The sequence below is a fragment of the Neoarius graeffei genome, chromosome 5, assembly GCF_027579695.1.
Source record: "Neoarius graeffei isolate fNeoGra1 chromosome 5, fNeoGra1.pri, whole genome shotgun sequence".
NCBI lineage: Eukaryota > Metazoa > Chordata > Actinopteri > Siluriformes > Ariidae > Neoarius > Neoarius graeffei.
In genome coordinates this window covers 52,142,219-52,157,182 of record NC_083573.1, presented here as the reverse complement: position 1 = coordinate 52,157,182, position 14,964 = coordinate 52,142,219, and the positions used below count along the sequence as shown (strand labels likewise).

The window sequence follows — 14,964 nt, the reverse complement described above, 5'->3', positions numbered from 1 at the left end:
CTTGACTATATTTTCTATTCGTTTTACAACTTATGGTGGTAAATAAAAGTGTGACTTTTCATGGAAAACACAAAATTGTCTGGGTGACCCCAAACTTTTGAACGGTAGTGTATTTAGTGATTAAGTCTTGAAATGTACTAGGCATTATGATATAGTAAGATAAAGTACGTCTATTCAGTTTGTGTTTATAATTGAAGAAATATACAGTTATCTGAACTTGGTGTTTGTGTCGCTTTTATTCTGACACAAAGCCACTAGGAGTGTTTTGAAGAAGCACAGCAGTGAGTCGCTTATGATATGACGCACAATTGCTGCGACGCGCCTTCGACTCAAACAAGATGGCGGCTCACACAGGAGAGAAGCGTGGTCTCGAACACTTAGACCAATATGAACCAAAAACAGCGAAACGACCACGAAATATGCACGACAAAATGATAGAGGCTCGACTTGTTGTTGTTTTGGAAGGAGCGACGCTGGAAACCGTGAAAGTGAGTATAAACTATCCGTGGTTAAGAAATGCTAATGCTGTAGTTAACTTTAGATAAACTAGAGGCTTCGGGTAATAACTGGCGTTTTTGACCTGCTTCTTAATAAAGTGTATGACGTTTTATTAGACACTACTTTGCATGTTTATATTACCATTGAGTTTTGCTCATCATCACATCAGTTTCATGGCTTGCTGCTAATCTTGTAATTAATGCGGAGCGACTGATTTACTTCAGTTAATGGTGATTGGTTTCCAGTCTGTTCTGGGAACGTTTGCTTATGTTTCCTGGAACGTTCAGAGAACAGGTGGTCCCCTTCTAGTTCTAGGAAACTTATCTTTACAGTAATACATTTAATTGCGCAGTATGGCTCGGAGAACGTTCCCCTAACGTTAGGGAAACATTATTCGAACCATTCCTGTACAGATCAGTTGCTATACTCAAACTTGGTTGATTATCATAAGTTTCCCATGATTTGTATTTCATAAAACAAGACAGATGTTATTAACAACTTGTTTTGGGAATAGTACTGATTTTAATAACAAGACCATAATGTTATAAAATCTCATCTCATTATCTGTAGCCGCTTTATCCTGTTCTACAAGGTCGCAGGCAAGCTGGAGCCTATCCCAGCTGACTACGGGCGAAAGGCGGGGTACACCCTGGACAAGTCGCCAGGTCATCACAGGGCTGACACATAGACACAGACAACCATTCACACTCACATTCACACCTACGGTCAATTTAGAGTCACCAGTTAACCTAACCTGCATGTCTTTGGACTGTGGGGGAAACCGGAGCACCCGGAGGAAACCCACGCAGACACGGGGAGAACATGCAAACTCCGCACAGAAAGGCCCTCGCCGGCCACGGGGCTCGAACCCGGACCTTCTTGCTGTGAGGCAACAGCGCTAACCATTACACCACCGTGCCGCCTTATGTTATAAAATGGGAAATTAAATGCTAACTGTATTTACTGGGATGTTGAGTCACTGTATGCTTCAGAAAAGTGTATTTTAATTTTGTGTTGGTTCTTTAAGGTTGGGAAGACATTCGAGCTACTGAACTGTGACCAACACAAGAATATTATAATAAAGAGTGGAAGGGATCCTGGCAATGTTCGCCCAGATATCACTCATCAGGTAACAATAGAGTTGCTTGACAAGACATCATTTAATTGTGCTTTCTACCACAGAGCAACTGACATTTGATAGCAATGTTCTTGAAAATGAATCGTTTGCTTTTATACAGTCTCTGCTTATGTTGATGGACAGCCCATTGAACAGAGCAGGACTGCTGCAGGTGTACGTTCACACTGAGAAGAATGGTCTGATCGAGATCAATCCTCAGACACGAATTCCCCGCACCTTCCCTCGCTTTTGTGGACTCATGGGTAAAGTACCTCTTTTTTTTTTTTTTTTTTAAACAGCCTCAGATCTGTGTACACTTGTACCCTAGAAGATTTAGTTAAAGGCATCTCCAGGGGTGATGGCGTTCCGGCGCCGCGCCGGATTTCCAGCGTACCGTGGCTGGGGGGAAAAAAAATCTAGTTCGCCCATTGTCCTGTGTCATTCTGAGATGCGCAGATAGACAGTAAAGGGAATTCGGAATTCCCTTTACTGTCTATCTGCGCATCTCAGAATGACACAGGACAATGGGCGAACTAGATTTTTTTTTTTTTTTTCCCCCCACCCACGGTACGCCGGAAATCCGGCGCGGCGCCGGAACGCTATCACCCCTGCATCTCTAAACACTTTAACTATCATGCACAGAATTGTACAGCATTGTTTTAACTTGCTACTGTACCTGAAAATTTTGAGTTAGGGCCATGTTGGATTGAAGTATGATTTATTACACTAGATTGATTTACACTGACAGCAAGTCTCTGCTTAGTTTTCTCTTATCTTTACTCTCAGTGCAGCTCCTGCACAAGCTGAGTGTGAGAGCGGCTGATGGGCCGCAGCGCTTGCTGAGGATGATTAAAAACCCCGTTTCAGACCACTTGCCTGCAGGATGCCCACGCTATGCTACATCCTTCAAAGCAGGAGAAGCAGTCTGTTCCAGAACCCTCGTCCCAAAGGATGGTCCTGCTGTGGTGGTTGTTGGAGCATTTGCACATGGAACAGTGGGTTTCTCCTCACACCTACTTGATCAGTGGCTCTCAAACCAGTACTCAGTCTCTCAGACTAGACCAGTGGTTCTCACATAACACAGATGTGAAGCAAAAATGTCGACTGCCTGGGAGACTTTGAGGATTGGTTTGAGAACCACTTTACTCGATCTATTAAATACCAGCATGCTTAAATGTTCCCATGAATAATATAAAGACTCTTTTAGTCCGTCAACAACCATTAATAATTGAGCTTCATTTGATATGATTTTGTATGACCAAACCATTGTGAATAGGGTTAAAAATGTAGGACTTGGATTTGATCAGATCACATGTGTTTTCTGATTTATGCATGTCACCATAGTGTAGCATGCTTGTGTGCGCGCATATGTATTATTACTTGGCTGAAATGTCTTTTGAGGCAAATGTATGATTTTTGTTTAGGGTTATAAGCTGTAAGCTTCCATTGCATGGTAGCAATATTGACCTCGTGAATCGGTGTAAAATCAGTGTGGGCGAGATTTCCACCCACTTACTATTGCCAGCATGCTCTAGACTGAATGTTGGCAACTGTTAACCGTGCTTTTGGGTTATACACGCTAGCAGTCAAATGTTTGGACACACCTACTTGTAGGTTTTTCTGTATTTGGACTATTTTCTATGTTGTAGAACAATACTGAAGACTTCAAACTGTGAAATAACATCTGGAACATGTATTGAAGTATGTGGTAAACAAAGTGTTCAAATATGATTTTTTTTTTTTTTTTTTAAATAAGATTCCTCAAAGTAGCCACCGTTTACCTTGATGATGCTTTGCACACTATTGGCATTATCTTAACCAGCTTCATGAGGAATGATTTTTAGTTACCAGCTGTGCCTTGTCAAGTTAGTGCAGTTTTTTGCCTTCTTAACGTGTTTGCAATCAGAGTAAATAATAAATACAGTAAATAGCCCGATTCCACAACTGTAGTAATCCATATTTTGTCAAGAACTGCTCAATTAAGTCAAGAGGAACGACATCCATCATTACTTTAAGATGTGAAGTGACTTTTTTTTTTTTTAATGAATAAAAATAAAGAACCACCATTGAATTAGGAGGTGTGTCCAAACTTTTGCCTGGTACTGGATGTTAAGTAAACTTGTTTCTTTTCTTTTCTAGGTAAATGTGGACTACACAGAGAAGACAGTTTCCATCAGTAACTACCCTCTGTCTGCAGCTCTTACATGTTCCAAAATATGCTCTGCGTTTGAGGAGGCCTGGGGAGTGTTGTGATAAAAACATACGTGCTAAACTTTGGGTCAAACTTGGCGCTTATCTGTGTGTGCGGACCAATGCAATGCTAAATCTTCACTTCTTTTTAAGTGAAACTGGTCAGTTTTCTATCGTGGTCACATGAGTAGGCAGTAGTAATATTCTTTATCACACTGATGATAACCCAACACTCCTGTCACTGTCATGTGCTTTCTGTGGTGATCACACAAATATTTGATATTTTAATGTCATGATAAAATCTCAGTGCCTGTGTACCGATAAAACAGAATTTCTTTGTCTCTAAAACGTAACTATTGTTGATTTTAGTGTGTTAAAGGGCTGAAAGTAGAAACACAAAGAACAGATTGCATGTAGGACATAAGGACATTCTGCTAAGATTTTAATAAATGTACAGCTATGTGAATTAGAAATGTTTGGGGTTTTTTTTTTTTCTGACATTAAAAGACAGCAACTCACAAAAGAGCCACGTCTGTTTTCATATCGTGCACCATTGCTCGAATCCAGTGTTGCTTTGCGTGGGAAATGGACAGCTATGAACACAACTAACAGAATGAAGGCAATTTATTCAACTAGGTTGAGTAAAAGTAATCCAAATGCAGGCATGTGCCATTGTCTCTTATCAGGCAGCTTAATGAGAAATTTCAGAATGAATTGCTTGCTGTTTGTGGTGAGATTTGTGTTTTGGTTTTGTTGACAACTTTCTTTTTCTGATTATTCCCATCACGGGACTGCGCTGGTGTCGGCTTATCTTTGCTCGCAGACTTTTGGCTCTGTGCTGCAGCTCTGGTCACTTTTGGCAACGCTTATCCTGGTTTCTTCTTCTCTCTCTCTCTCTCTCTCTCTCTGCTTTTGCCCTTCACTCCTCATCCTTCAGTTTCCTGAACATGAAACAATATGCAGCACCAGCTAAACTGACATTTCATTGCACTGTTGCACAATTGAGTTTAGACTGTTTGTTTGTTTGTTTGTTCTATTTACTTCTTGTTAATGTCGAAGGATTACACCACCCAGTGGAGTGTGTTTTTTTTTTTTTTTTTTTTAAATTATGGTCTGTTTTCTGACCAGGCATCTCACTGCATGCTTCACTGGAATTATGCTGACAGTAAACATGTCCCTTCCCTAATTTCTTTGAAATGTGTTCCTGGCATTAAATTCAAAATGAGCATTTTTTTTTTTTAACAATACACTTTCTCAGTTTCAACATCTGATATGTTGTCTTTATGCTATTTTCAAATAAATATACGATTTCCATGATTTACAACTCCTCACACTGTTTTAATTTACGTTTTAGACAGCATCCCAACTTTTTTTTTTTTTTGGAAACCAGGTTGTATAATTGCTGGGAAGATTTACTGCTGTTACACATCTCATACCACTTTAGCCTGATTTGAGTTTTTCTTAAAAAAAATGGTTGACTGCTGACTTGGTAACTGGCATCCATCTTTTTCCACTGCTTTTAGGAAGCGTTTGTGTCTGGATGCTGCTACTGGAGCTACTCTGCTTCAGCAACCTGCTTGGGCTTTTGTCCACTTCACTCTTCTCTCTCTCTCTCTCCTGTCCCTGCTTTTGGTAATTTGTGTCTGGCCATGCTTATGGATAGCATATTTCATTAAAAAAAAAACCCTGAACTTTAATGTGATGTCAGTCATATGTAGGCTGGTTATTAGTTCATAAATACAAATAGCTTGTGCTTGAGAAAAAGAATAATTCCGGAAGAGTGTGGAAGTGCTGCACAGCGGTGCACAGCGCTATCGATCACCGTTATATCCTGTAGAAAATGAAAACAGATTGGTGCATCGACTGGTGTTAAATGTGTGTATTAAAAGACTACAGCGTCCCCACACTGTGGCCTCAGACATTTCCATCCAAAACAATCATGCTGAGCATCCCATTCTAGGTTTATTCCCCCTTTGTTATAACAACCTCCACTCATCTGGGAAGGCTTTCCAGTAGATTTTGGAGTGTGGCTGTGGGGGATTTTTGCTCTTTTAGCCACAAGAGCATTAGTGAGATCAGGTACTGATGTCTGGTGAGGAGGTCTGGGCTGCAGTCAGCGTTCCAGTTCATCCCAAAGGTGTTCAGTGGAGTTGAGGTCAAGGTTCTGTCCAGGTCAAGTTCTTCCACACCAACCTTGGCAAACCATGTCCTCATGGGTCTCGCTTTGTGCACAGGATCATGGTCATGCTGGAACATCTTTGAGTCCCTTAGTTCCTGTGATGGGAAATTGTAAAGTTACAGCATCTAAGGACATTTGAGATAATTGTGCACTTCTGCTACTTGGGTAGGGTATTATAATTTTGTTTGTCCTATTTGCATCTAGCACTTTGTTAGCAAGATTTATGAGGAACTCTATAAGAGGGTTTGCCTTTCAGTGAGGGGTCCAAATGAAGCTCCGTTCTCAACCACACAATCCAAAGCACTCTTGAAGAACCCTTTTTGAAGAGTATAAATCTGTGTTAATCATGTTCATTTTTAATGTCGAAAGACAGTACAGGTACACTTTGATAGCCTTTCAATCTGCAGCGGTAACTTCAAATGTTTTTTCCCCCTTAGTTGTGACTGTGGGCGGCATGGTGGTGTAGTGGTTAGCGCTGTCGCCTCACAGCAAGAAGGTCCTGGGTTCGAGCCCCGGGGCCGGCGAGGGCCTTTCTGTGCGGAGTTTGCATGTTCTCCCCGTGTCCGCGTGGGTTTCCTCCGGGTGCTCCGGTTTCCCCCACAGTCCAAAGACATGCAGGTTAGGTTAACTGGCGACTCTAAATTGACCGTAGGTGTGAATGGTTGTCTGTGTCTATGTGTCAGCCCTGTGATGACCTGGCGACTTGTCCAGGGTGTACCTCGCCTTTCGCCTGTAGTCAGCTGGGATAGGCTCCAGCTTGCCTGCGACCCTGTAGAAGGATAAAGCGGCTACAGATAATGAGATGAGATGAGTTGTGATTGTGCACAGATCACATTTCATCACTGCTATTCTGAGAAGTTTATGAATGTGGACACTGACAGCCTAAGCTTACTTTCTGACTGCTACTGGAATTAAGCCTAGTAATGAACTATAACATATAGTAATTATAATTACTAGGCACATCAGAGGGACAGCACATGTGGAGAGCTTGGGAATTAAGCTAAGAGAGATGAGACTGAGATGGTATGGGCACATCCTGAGAAGAGATGCAGAGCATGTTGGAAGGAGAATGTTGAGGATGGAGCTGCCAGGCACACGAAAACGAGGAAGGCCAAAGAGGAGTTACATGGATGTGGTGAGAGAGGACATGAAAGTGGCAGGTGTGGTAGAGAAGGATGCGGAAGACGGAGCAATGGAGACGAAAGATCCGCTGTGGCGACCCCTAATCGGGAGCAGCCAAAAGAAGAATAATAATTAACTATAATCACCAGTAACTTACTGTAAAATTGACAGTAAAATTTTGCAGTGTTGTGATTGACTTGTTACTACAATTTGACTACCATTGTTTTCTTTGACTCGTATGAATGCCCTTAAAGCTAAATGACCTTTCAATTTCATAAAATCGGTGAAATTTATTTCCTTCTGAAATGTGGTCATTATGATTGTTTATTTCTGTAATATCTCACAATATATCAGGCCATTTTGTGGCTGGTAAGTTATTTGAGGGGATTCACTAGCAAATAATGTGCATGAAATTGCTTGCTTCATGCAGTCAAGCAGACAGAGGAAGTCCGTGTGCGCAGGTTTACCTTTGACGGTGCACTGACAGTTCCATCATTCTGTCGCTAAACGAACAGCTGATCACACCGAGGTGCTCGCTGACCACCGATATTTATTAGTTTGGTCCTGCATTTCCTTTCCTTCGCAACATATCTTTTCTTCTCGCTTTCCGTTACTGTAGTCGGTCTTCCACATTTCATTCGCACACTAATGTCCTCCGTTTTTCTTTCCTGTTTCAAATTTATATCCCACAATGTGTGGGATATAAAGCCCACCACATGACGCAGTATCTTGAATTGGGTCATGGTGAAGCAGGAAAAAATAGTGGAAAATTTAGGGCCACATGGCCTTAAATTCATTAATTGTTCTATTAAAAAAACTGATAAAATTGCTCGTCTGTGATTCGAATTCAGTAGCTTTCGGTCCACTAAACAAAAATAATTGGGTGTCAGGGAAAATTCTTTTAATGACCTACACTTGAAAAATCTGAAAGGCCGTCTACCTTTAAATGTATTAAAACATACCTGGAAACTCTTTTGATAGGGCTTAGTCAATAATAAATTATGTTTATTAGAGTTATTATTTGCATATTCCAGACTTCATCAATATCAATAGTACAGTCATGATCATGAAACAATATATCATGCACTGATGCAGCAAGATTTCGTATAAAAATGTTCATTATCTTATTTATTAAACATAATGTGTCCTTGAATCCCAGTGTGAGATCTGTTCCCCTGTCCAGTTCAGGTCTGTTGCTCTGTGAGCTTTTCTCTTGTCTCTCCTGGGACACTGTCCTCCTTTACAGAACTCTGCTGGGTCTCCGCTGGTTCAGGGTCCGACTGGTCGCTCATGTCTTCCCCAGGATTTAGTCTCTGCAGCTCTTCAGGGTCCAGGGCGTAGTGACACACTGTGTTGGATCTGCCACTCATTTCCCCCTCATTCAGAGACAGGACCTCGATGCCCCCGGAAGTCGCTTCTCCCTCCTTCCTCTCGGACAGAAAAGTCCTCTGGAGCATCAGCTTCTTCATGGTGTGGCACCTGTATTTGAGCACAGGGCTCGACTCGGGTTTCGTCTGATCCTTTGTCTGTTCTTCGAAGATCACGCAGGTCCCCAGGGCGTCCTCGTATTCCCCAGCGAACACATAGCGGCCCACCTGCAGCATGGGCTGCTCGCTGCTCATGCCCACCATCTTACACACACCGCCGCGCTGACACAACACATCCGAGTCTAACACTCCGGACAGCTCGGCCACAACCAGCTGCTCCTCCTCCTCCCACTCGTCCTCCATTTATCGATGTATCTATCCCTCACCTTCAGCAACGCTACACGTGCTGGTCTTGTTGAATTTCCCACTTCCCTGTTTCTCTAAAACGTAATTACGCATGTTTTGCTTCCTGCCTGTATTCTCTCAAGTCCCGCCTCCTGCACTTGAGGCTGGGCAAGTCCCTCCTCCTGCGCTTGAGGCTTGTCAAATCCCGCCTCCTGCACTTAAGGCAAGTCCCGCCTCCTGCACTGCGATTCCCCGCCTCCTGCACTTGAGGCTTGTAAAGTCCCGCCTCCTGCACTGCGATTCCCGCCTCCTGCGCTTGAGGCTTGTCAAATCCCGCCTCCTGCGCTTAAGGCAAGTCCCGCCTCCTGCACTTGAGGCTTGTAAAGTCCCGCCTCCTGCACTGCGATTCCCGCCTCCTGCACTTAAGGCAAGTCCCGCCTCCTGCACTTGAGGCTTGTCAAATCCCGCCTCCTGCACTTAAGGCAAGTCCCACCTCCTGCACTGCGATTCCCGCCTCCTGCACTTGAGGCTTGTTAAATCCCGCCTCCTGCACTTAAGGCAAGTCCCGCCTCCTGCACTTGAGGCTTGTCAAATCCCGCCTCCTGCACTTGGGGCAAGTCCCGCCTCCTGCACTGCGATTCCCGCCTCCTGCGCTTGAGGCTTGAGCTTCATTGAGGGCCGCTCCTCCCACTCGAAGTGTTTTGGCGTCCGATAAGGATTGGAACTACTAGTTCACGCCCAAGCGCACACATTAAATACGAGTTTCTTTTTTTAAATTAAATTTTTATTTATTTTTCAATAATAAACTTATGTCATCATAAAATTATTTATGTAAAGAGAATTTTTAATAGAAATTTCTAATTGTTTATTTCTCATTTTTTTGAATAATTTTATCATGAAAGTTTGGATATTTGATACAGTCTAGAACCAGGTGTTTGACGTTTTCTTTTACACCACAAGTTGCACATTGATTGGAGGTTGTTTTTTTTTAAAGAAATTGTGTATCATTAAGTAGATATTTTCCAAATTTAAGTCTTGTAATTTATCCTTTGTTTGTTTGTTTGTCAGAATATGTGGTATGTGTTGTAATGTTTGGTCCAAGTTGGTAGAAGAATCTACCAGTTTGGGAATTTTCCCATCTGTCTTGCCATATTGTAAAAATAACATCTTTGATATGTTTTGTGATATCAGAAGTGGCAAAACGGCAATGAATGTCATAATAGATTTTATTTACTGATCTTTTGACCAATTTATCAGCCATTTCATTTCCTTCAATACCCACATGAGCTGGAATCCAACAGAAACCAACCTCACCACCCATAAGATAAGCTGGTACATAAGATATTGGAAATCTAATAATTCTATGTCATTATCTTCCTTTTGAGTTTTTTGTAAGACAGACAAGGAATCAGAAAATATCACATTCTGAAAGGGAGGTTTATCGATAAGAAGTTCCAAAGCCTTTGTAATTGTTAGTAACTCAACTCTAGAAATAGTACCATTTGAGATTTTATAATCTTTTTGAATGTTTAGAATTGGAATTACAACGCCAGATGCACAATCAAACCCTTTTTTGCCTCCTGCACTGCGATTGGCTACCGGATTATTTTTCACGCGAGTCAAACACCCGGATGTCCAATCGACGCCTGCTGTAGTTATCAAGTTTGTATGATAGAGCAGTCTATTAACCAATCACAAACAAGGATTTGCAGAATGGGCGTGACAGGCACTCCAGTTTAAAAGTCTCACTCATTATCTGTAGCCGCTTTATCCTGTTCTACAGGGTCGCAGGCAAGCTGGAGCCTATCCCAGCTGACTACGGGCGAAAGGCGGGGTACACCCTGGACAAGTCGCCAGGTCATCACAGGGCTGACACATAGACACAGACAACCATTCACACTCTCATTCACACCTACGGTCAATTTAGAGTCACCAGTTAACCTAACCTGCATGTCTTTGGACTGTGGGGGAAACCGGAGCACCCGGAGGAAACCCACGCGGACACGGGGAGAACATGCAAACTCCGCACAGAAAGGCCCTCGCCAGCCCCGGGGCTCGAACCCGGACCTTCTTGCTGTGAGGCGACAGCGCTAACCACTACACCACCGTGCCGCCCAGTTTAAAAGTTGTTGAGATAAAAGATTCAAAACAGTTATATAAAGTTTTTAAACACCGACTACAGAATATCTTCTTGAACGATTGCAATTGGTTATTGAAACATGACAAAACACACCAATGTGATTGGATTAACATTTATCAGATTAAATGATCATTATTTAATATATTGGATAATGAATGAGAGCATCTACACAGTGCTAATCTGTTAAATCAGGGGTTTTCAAAGTGTGGGAGAGTCAGCCCCCTCTCAGAGAGCAAATAAACAACAGCGCCCCCCTTACAATTTTTGTTGTTGCTATACTTAATGTTCCATTCGTATTTTTTTTTTAAAAATGGTTGTTGTACACATTTTTATTTTTTTCTTTTACACATTTTAAACATCTGTGCTTTTTAAAACATCTTTTTTTTTTTACACATTTTAAACATCTGTGCTTTTCTTTTTAAAACATCTTGTTTTACACATTTTAAACATCTCATAGCATCGTTAGTGAGCACCTCTTGGCAGACAACACACTGTGGCAGTGGAGCATCTTCAGATCCAGTCCATGAAAATCCAAACTTGTGGTCATACTTTCTTCTTTTTTCAGTCCCCCCAGGATTCCGCAGACCCTTTTTGTGATTGTTGCGGGGGGTGGTTTCCAAAAAATTGCGATGAAAGTTGCGGTGTTTTTTAGGTTTTTGTTGCGATTACATTGCGGGACTATTGATTAAAAAAACAAAAGACACTGAAATGGTCCTATAAACAACTTTACCAATACAAAAGATTACCAGGACTACAAAAATGCAGAAAAATAGGCTTTACTTATCCAAATGCACCTGTTGGTTCAAAAGTTAAAGTAGAACCTCACAGCACAACATGAAGTTACCTTAAAATATAATATAAATGCCTCAGCTTTCATGTAAGAAAAAAAAACTATTAATACTAGTACTGTGTGCAGGCAGTCTCTCCTGAAGACTAAATTAAACAATAATTATAAACTAATAAAATAAATGGCTCAGGCTTCATAGAAGAAAAAAAACAATTTGAACAGAATCTCACAGTATGATGCTGAAGCTGCCTAAACAATGGAAAATAAAATACTATTTTGGCAAAAATGTTGGCATCCATTAATTTCTTGTATTAAGTAAAAAAATTTATGTAAAGTGCACACAGTCCTTCACTGTAAACATAACACACTTTCAGTAACAGAATTTAAGCCTACATAAACACTGACTCGCACATGCAGTGTTGCCAGATACTGCTGACGTTTTCCAGTCCAAAATATGTTCAAAACCCGCCAAAATGCACTTAAAACCGCCCAATCTGGCAACACTGCGTGCATGCTGCTTCTCTTGAAGTAAGGCGGAAGGTAGTTTGTCGACGTCACCTCAAGACGACGCCAACGATTGGTCAAATTTGCGGGAAGGTTGCGGTGATTGGATATAATTGCAACACCACCCTGAATTCGCGGGGATTGGTTGAATTTGCAAATCGCAACATCGCGAAATCCTGGAGGCTCTGTTTTTTTGCTTGGCCCAGACTCTGTCTTCTCACTCACTGTAGCTTTAGGTACTAAAAATCGATCCATTTTGTCTCTGGCAAAGGCTAGCTGAAGTTTGCTAAATGTCCGCAATAGTAACTTATTCTGGTTTATGTTTCCTCACGTTGCGCCCCCCCGAAGAACTCTGGCGCCCCCCAGGGGAGGCGCGCCCTACTCTTTGAAAAGCCCTGTGTTAAATTATTATTAATTGAAGCATCTCTGGGCGGCACGGTGGTGTAGTGGTTAGCGCTGTCGCCTCACAGCAAGAAGGTCCGGGTTCGAGCTCCGGGGCCGGCGAGGGCCTTTCTGTGTGGAGTTTGCATGTTCTCCCCGTGTCCGCGTGGGTTTCCTCCGGGTGCTCCGGTTTCCCCCACAGTCCAAAGACATGCAGGTTAGGTTAACTGGTGACTCTAAATTGACCGTAGGTGTGAATGTGAGTGTGAATGGTTGTCTGTGTCTATGTGTCAGCCCTGTGATGACCTGGCGACTTGTCCAGGGTGTACCCTGCCTTTCGCCCGTAGTCAGCTGGGATAGGCTCCAGCTTGCCTGCGACCCTGTAGAAGGATAAAGCGGCTAGAGATAATGAGATGAGATGAGATGAGATGAAGCATCTCTTCATAATGGTGGAGGGCAAACAAACAAATATATAATTCATAAGGGTGCTGCCGTAATATTTATTCTATATTTAGTATCTCATCTCATCTCATTATCTCTAGCTGCTTTATCCTGTTCTACAGGGTCGCAGGCAAGCTGGAGCCTATCCCAGCTGACTACGGGCGAGAGGCGGGGTACACCCTGGACAAGTCGCCAGGTCATCACAGGGCTGACACATAGACACAGACAACCATTCACACTCACATTCACACCTACGGTCAATTTAGAGTCACCAGTTAACCTAACCTGCATGTCTTTGGACTGTGGGGGAAACCGCGTAGGGATGCAAATAAAAAGAGATGTTATTGTTCTAGTTTGGTCAGTAGTCATTTTCATTTACCTAAGGCTAAGCAGGCGGCACGGTGGTGTAGTGGTTAGCACTGTTACCTCACAGCAAGAAGGTTCTAGGTTTGAGCCCCATTGTCAACAGGGGCCTTTCTGTATGGAGTTTGCATGTTCTTCCCGTGTCTGTGTAGGTTTTCTACGGGTGCACTGGTTTCAGTCCAAAGACATGCAGGTTAGGCTAATTGGTGGCTCTAAATTGTCCATAGGTGTAAATGTGAATGGTTGAGAGAAAACCTCTATAATAATCCAGTACAAGGCAACAGGAAACCACTACTGAAATGTTCCCTAGACTTTGATGGCTGAAGCCATCAGATCGGCAACGTAACTGTAGTGATATGTCAAGATGAATAGAAGGCTAAGCACAATTGACAACAATGTAGATCATCTACACACATCACACCCACTTGCATAAATTGACAGAATGGACATGATTATCTGTTTGAACTACATGATTTTAGTTTAAACTGAATGCAAGTATATTGATAAGTACCCTTAAATAAGGGTTGGTCATATTTCTCGGTTGGCGTCCGACATATGATTTCCTGTACAAAGAAAAACTGAAATAATATATGTAAAAAAATAATTATATTAGTAAAAGAGCCGTTCAAAAAATGATCAGAGACTGAACTGGAAAAGGAAAAAACAACAATAACAATGAAGGAACACGCTATAAAGAAGATGTGTAAGGAATGTGGGTAAAGTTGAAAAAATAAGAGGAGGTATGAAAGGGGGAAAGTCAGGAGATACTTTTCTTGGGGCAAATTTGATCAGATACGACGCTTTAACACGTAAGCCAAAGACACACGATGGGTGTGGTAAGATGGCAGCCAGATGGCTTCGCTCGTCTCTACAGCGCGGATTGGATGCTCAGTGGGATTGGACGCTCAGTGGGATTGGATGCTCAGTGGGATTGGATGCTCAGTGGGATTGGACGCTCAGTGGGATTGGACGCTCAGTGGGATTGGACGCTCAGTGGGATTGGACAATGAGCTCTCCAGATATTTTATGTAGAGATCAGTGGTGAGGAGGGAAAAACATGTACGCTGGTGGTCCTTACCCCAAAAGTTCTTTCTCACAAATAAAACTAAAGAGGTCTCATTCAAGTTGCTCCATAGATTTTAAAATGATTATAAAATTATAGATTATAAAATGTTTTTACATCATTTTAAGTGTGACATTGATGCGAATTGTTCTTTTTGTGAACTGCACTCTGAAACTGTCTCTCATTTATTTTGGTCTTGTGAATTTACACATAAACTTTGGAGAGACATTAACTCCTTTATTGTTAATAATGTTTTCTCTGACTTTATTCTTTACTATATAGATGTTATATATGGTTGTGAGGTTAACAGTAATAAGGCCAATCATGCATTTTTCCTCATCAATCTGATTTTACTTTTTGCCAAATTTCACATTCATAAATGTAAATTCTCAAACAAGAAGCCTCATTTCTTGGTGCTGAAGACAGAAATGGAGCAGTACATTGCAACAATTTCCCCTGGACAAAAC

General features: G+C 42.0%; 2 protein-coding genes across 2 annotated transcripts; one reads left to right on the top strand and one right to left on the bottom strand.

Annotated features, from left to right (window-relative positions):
- Nucleotides 1–220: 220 nt before the first annotated feature.
- emg1 (EMG1 N1-specific pseudouridine methyltransferase) lies at nucleotides 221–4,328 on the top strand. Its single transcript, XM_060921994.1, has 5 exons — nucleotides 221–488; nucleotides 1,526–1,627; nucleotides 1,737–1,878; nucleotides 2,402–2,610; nucleotides 3,755–4,328. Exons 1-5 carry the CDS (start codon nucleotides 339–341, stop codon nucleotides 3,866–3,868), a joined length of 717 nt encoding a protein of 238 aa, XP_060777977.1. The 5' UTR covers nucleotides 221–338; the 3' UTR covers nucleotides 3,869–4,328.
- A 3,750-nt stretch (nucleotides 4,329–8,078) lies between these two features.
- gtf3c6 (general transcription factor IIIC, polypeptide 6, alpha) lies at nucleotides 8,079–8,959 on the bottom strand. The gene has a single exon (XM_060921995.1). The coding sequence runs from the start codon at nucleotides 8,834–8,836 to the stop codon at nucleotides 8,291–8,293; it is 546 nt and encodes a 181-aa protein (XP_060777978.1). The 5' UTR covers nucleotides 8,837–8,959; the 3' UTR covers nucleotides 8,079–8,290.
- Between the last annotated feature and the right edge of the window lie 6,005 nt (nucleotides 8,960–14,964).

Coding starts and splice junctions, on each gene's coding strand:
- emg1 (XM_060921994.1), top strand. CDS start 339: ATGGCGGCTCACACAGGAGAGAAGCGTGGTCTCGAACACTTAGACCAA. Junction 1,879..2,401: donor TCGCTTTTGTGGACTCATGG/GTAAAGTACCTC, acceptor CTTTACTCTCAG/TGCAGCTCCTGCACAAGCTG. Junction 2,611..3,754: donor GAGCATTTGCACATGGAACA/GTGGGTTTCTCC, acceptor TTTCTTTTCTAG/GTAAATGTGGACTACACAGA.
- gtf3c6 (XM_060921995.1), bottom strand. CDS start 8,836: ATGGAGGACGAGTGGGAGGAGGAGGAGCAGCTGGTTGTGGCCGAGCTG.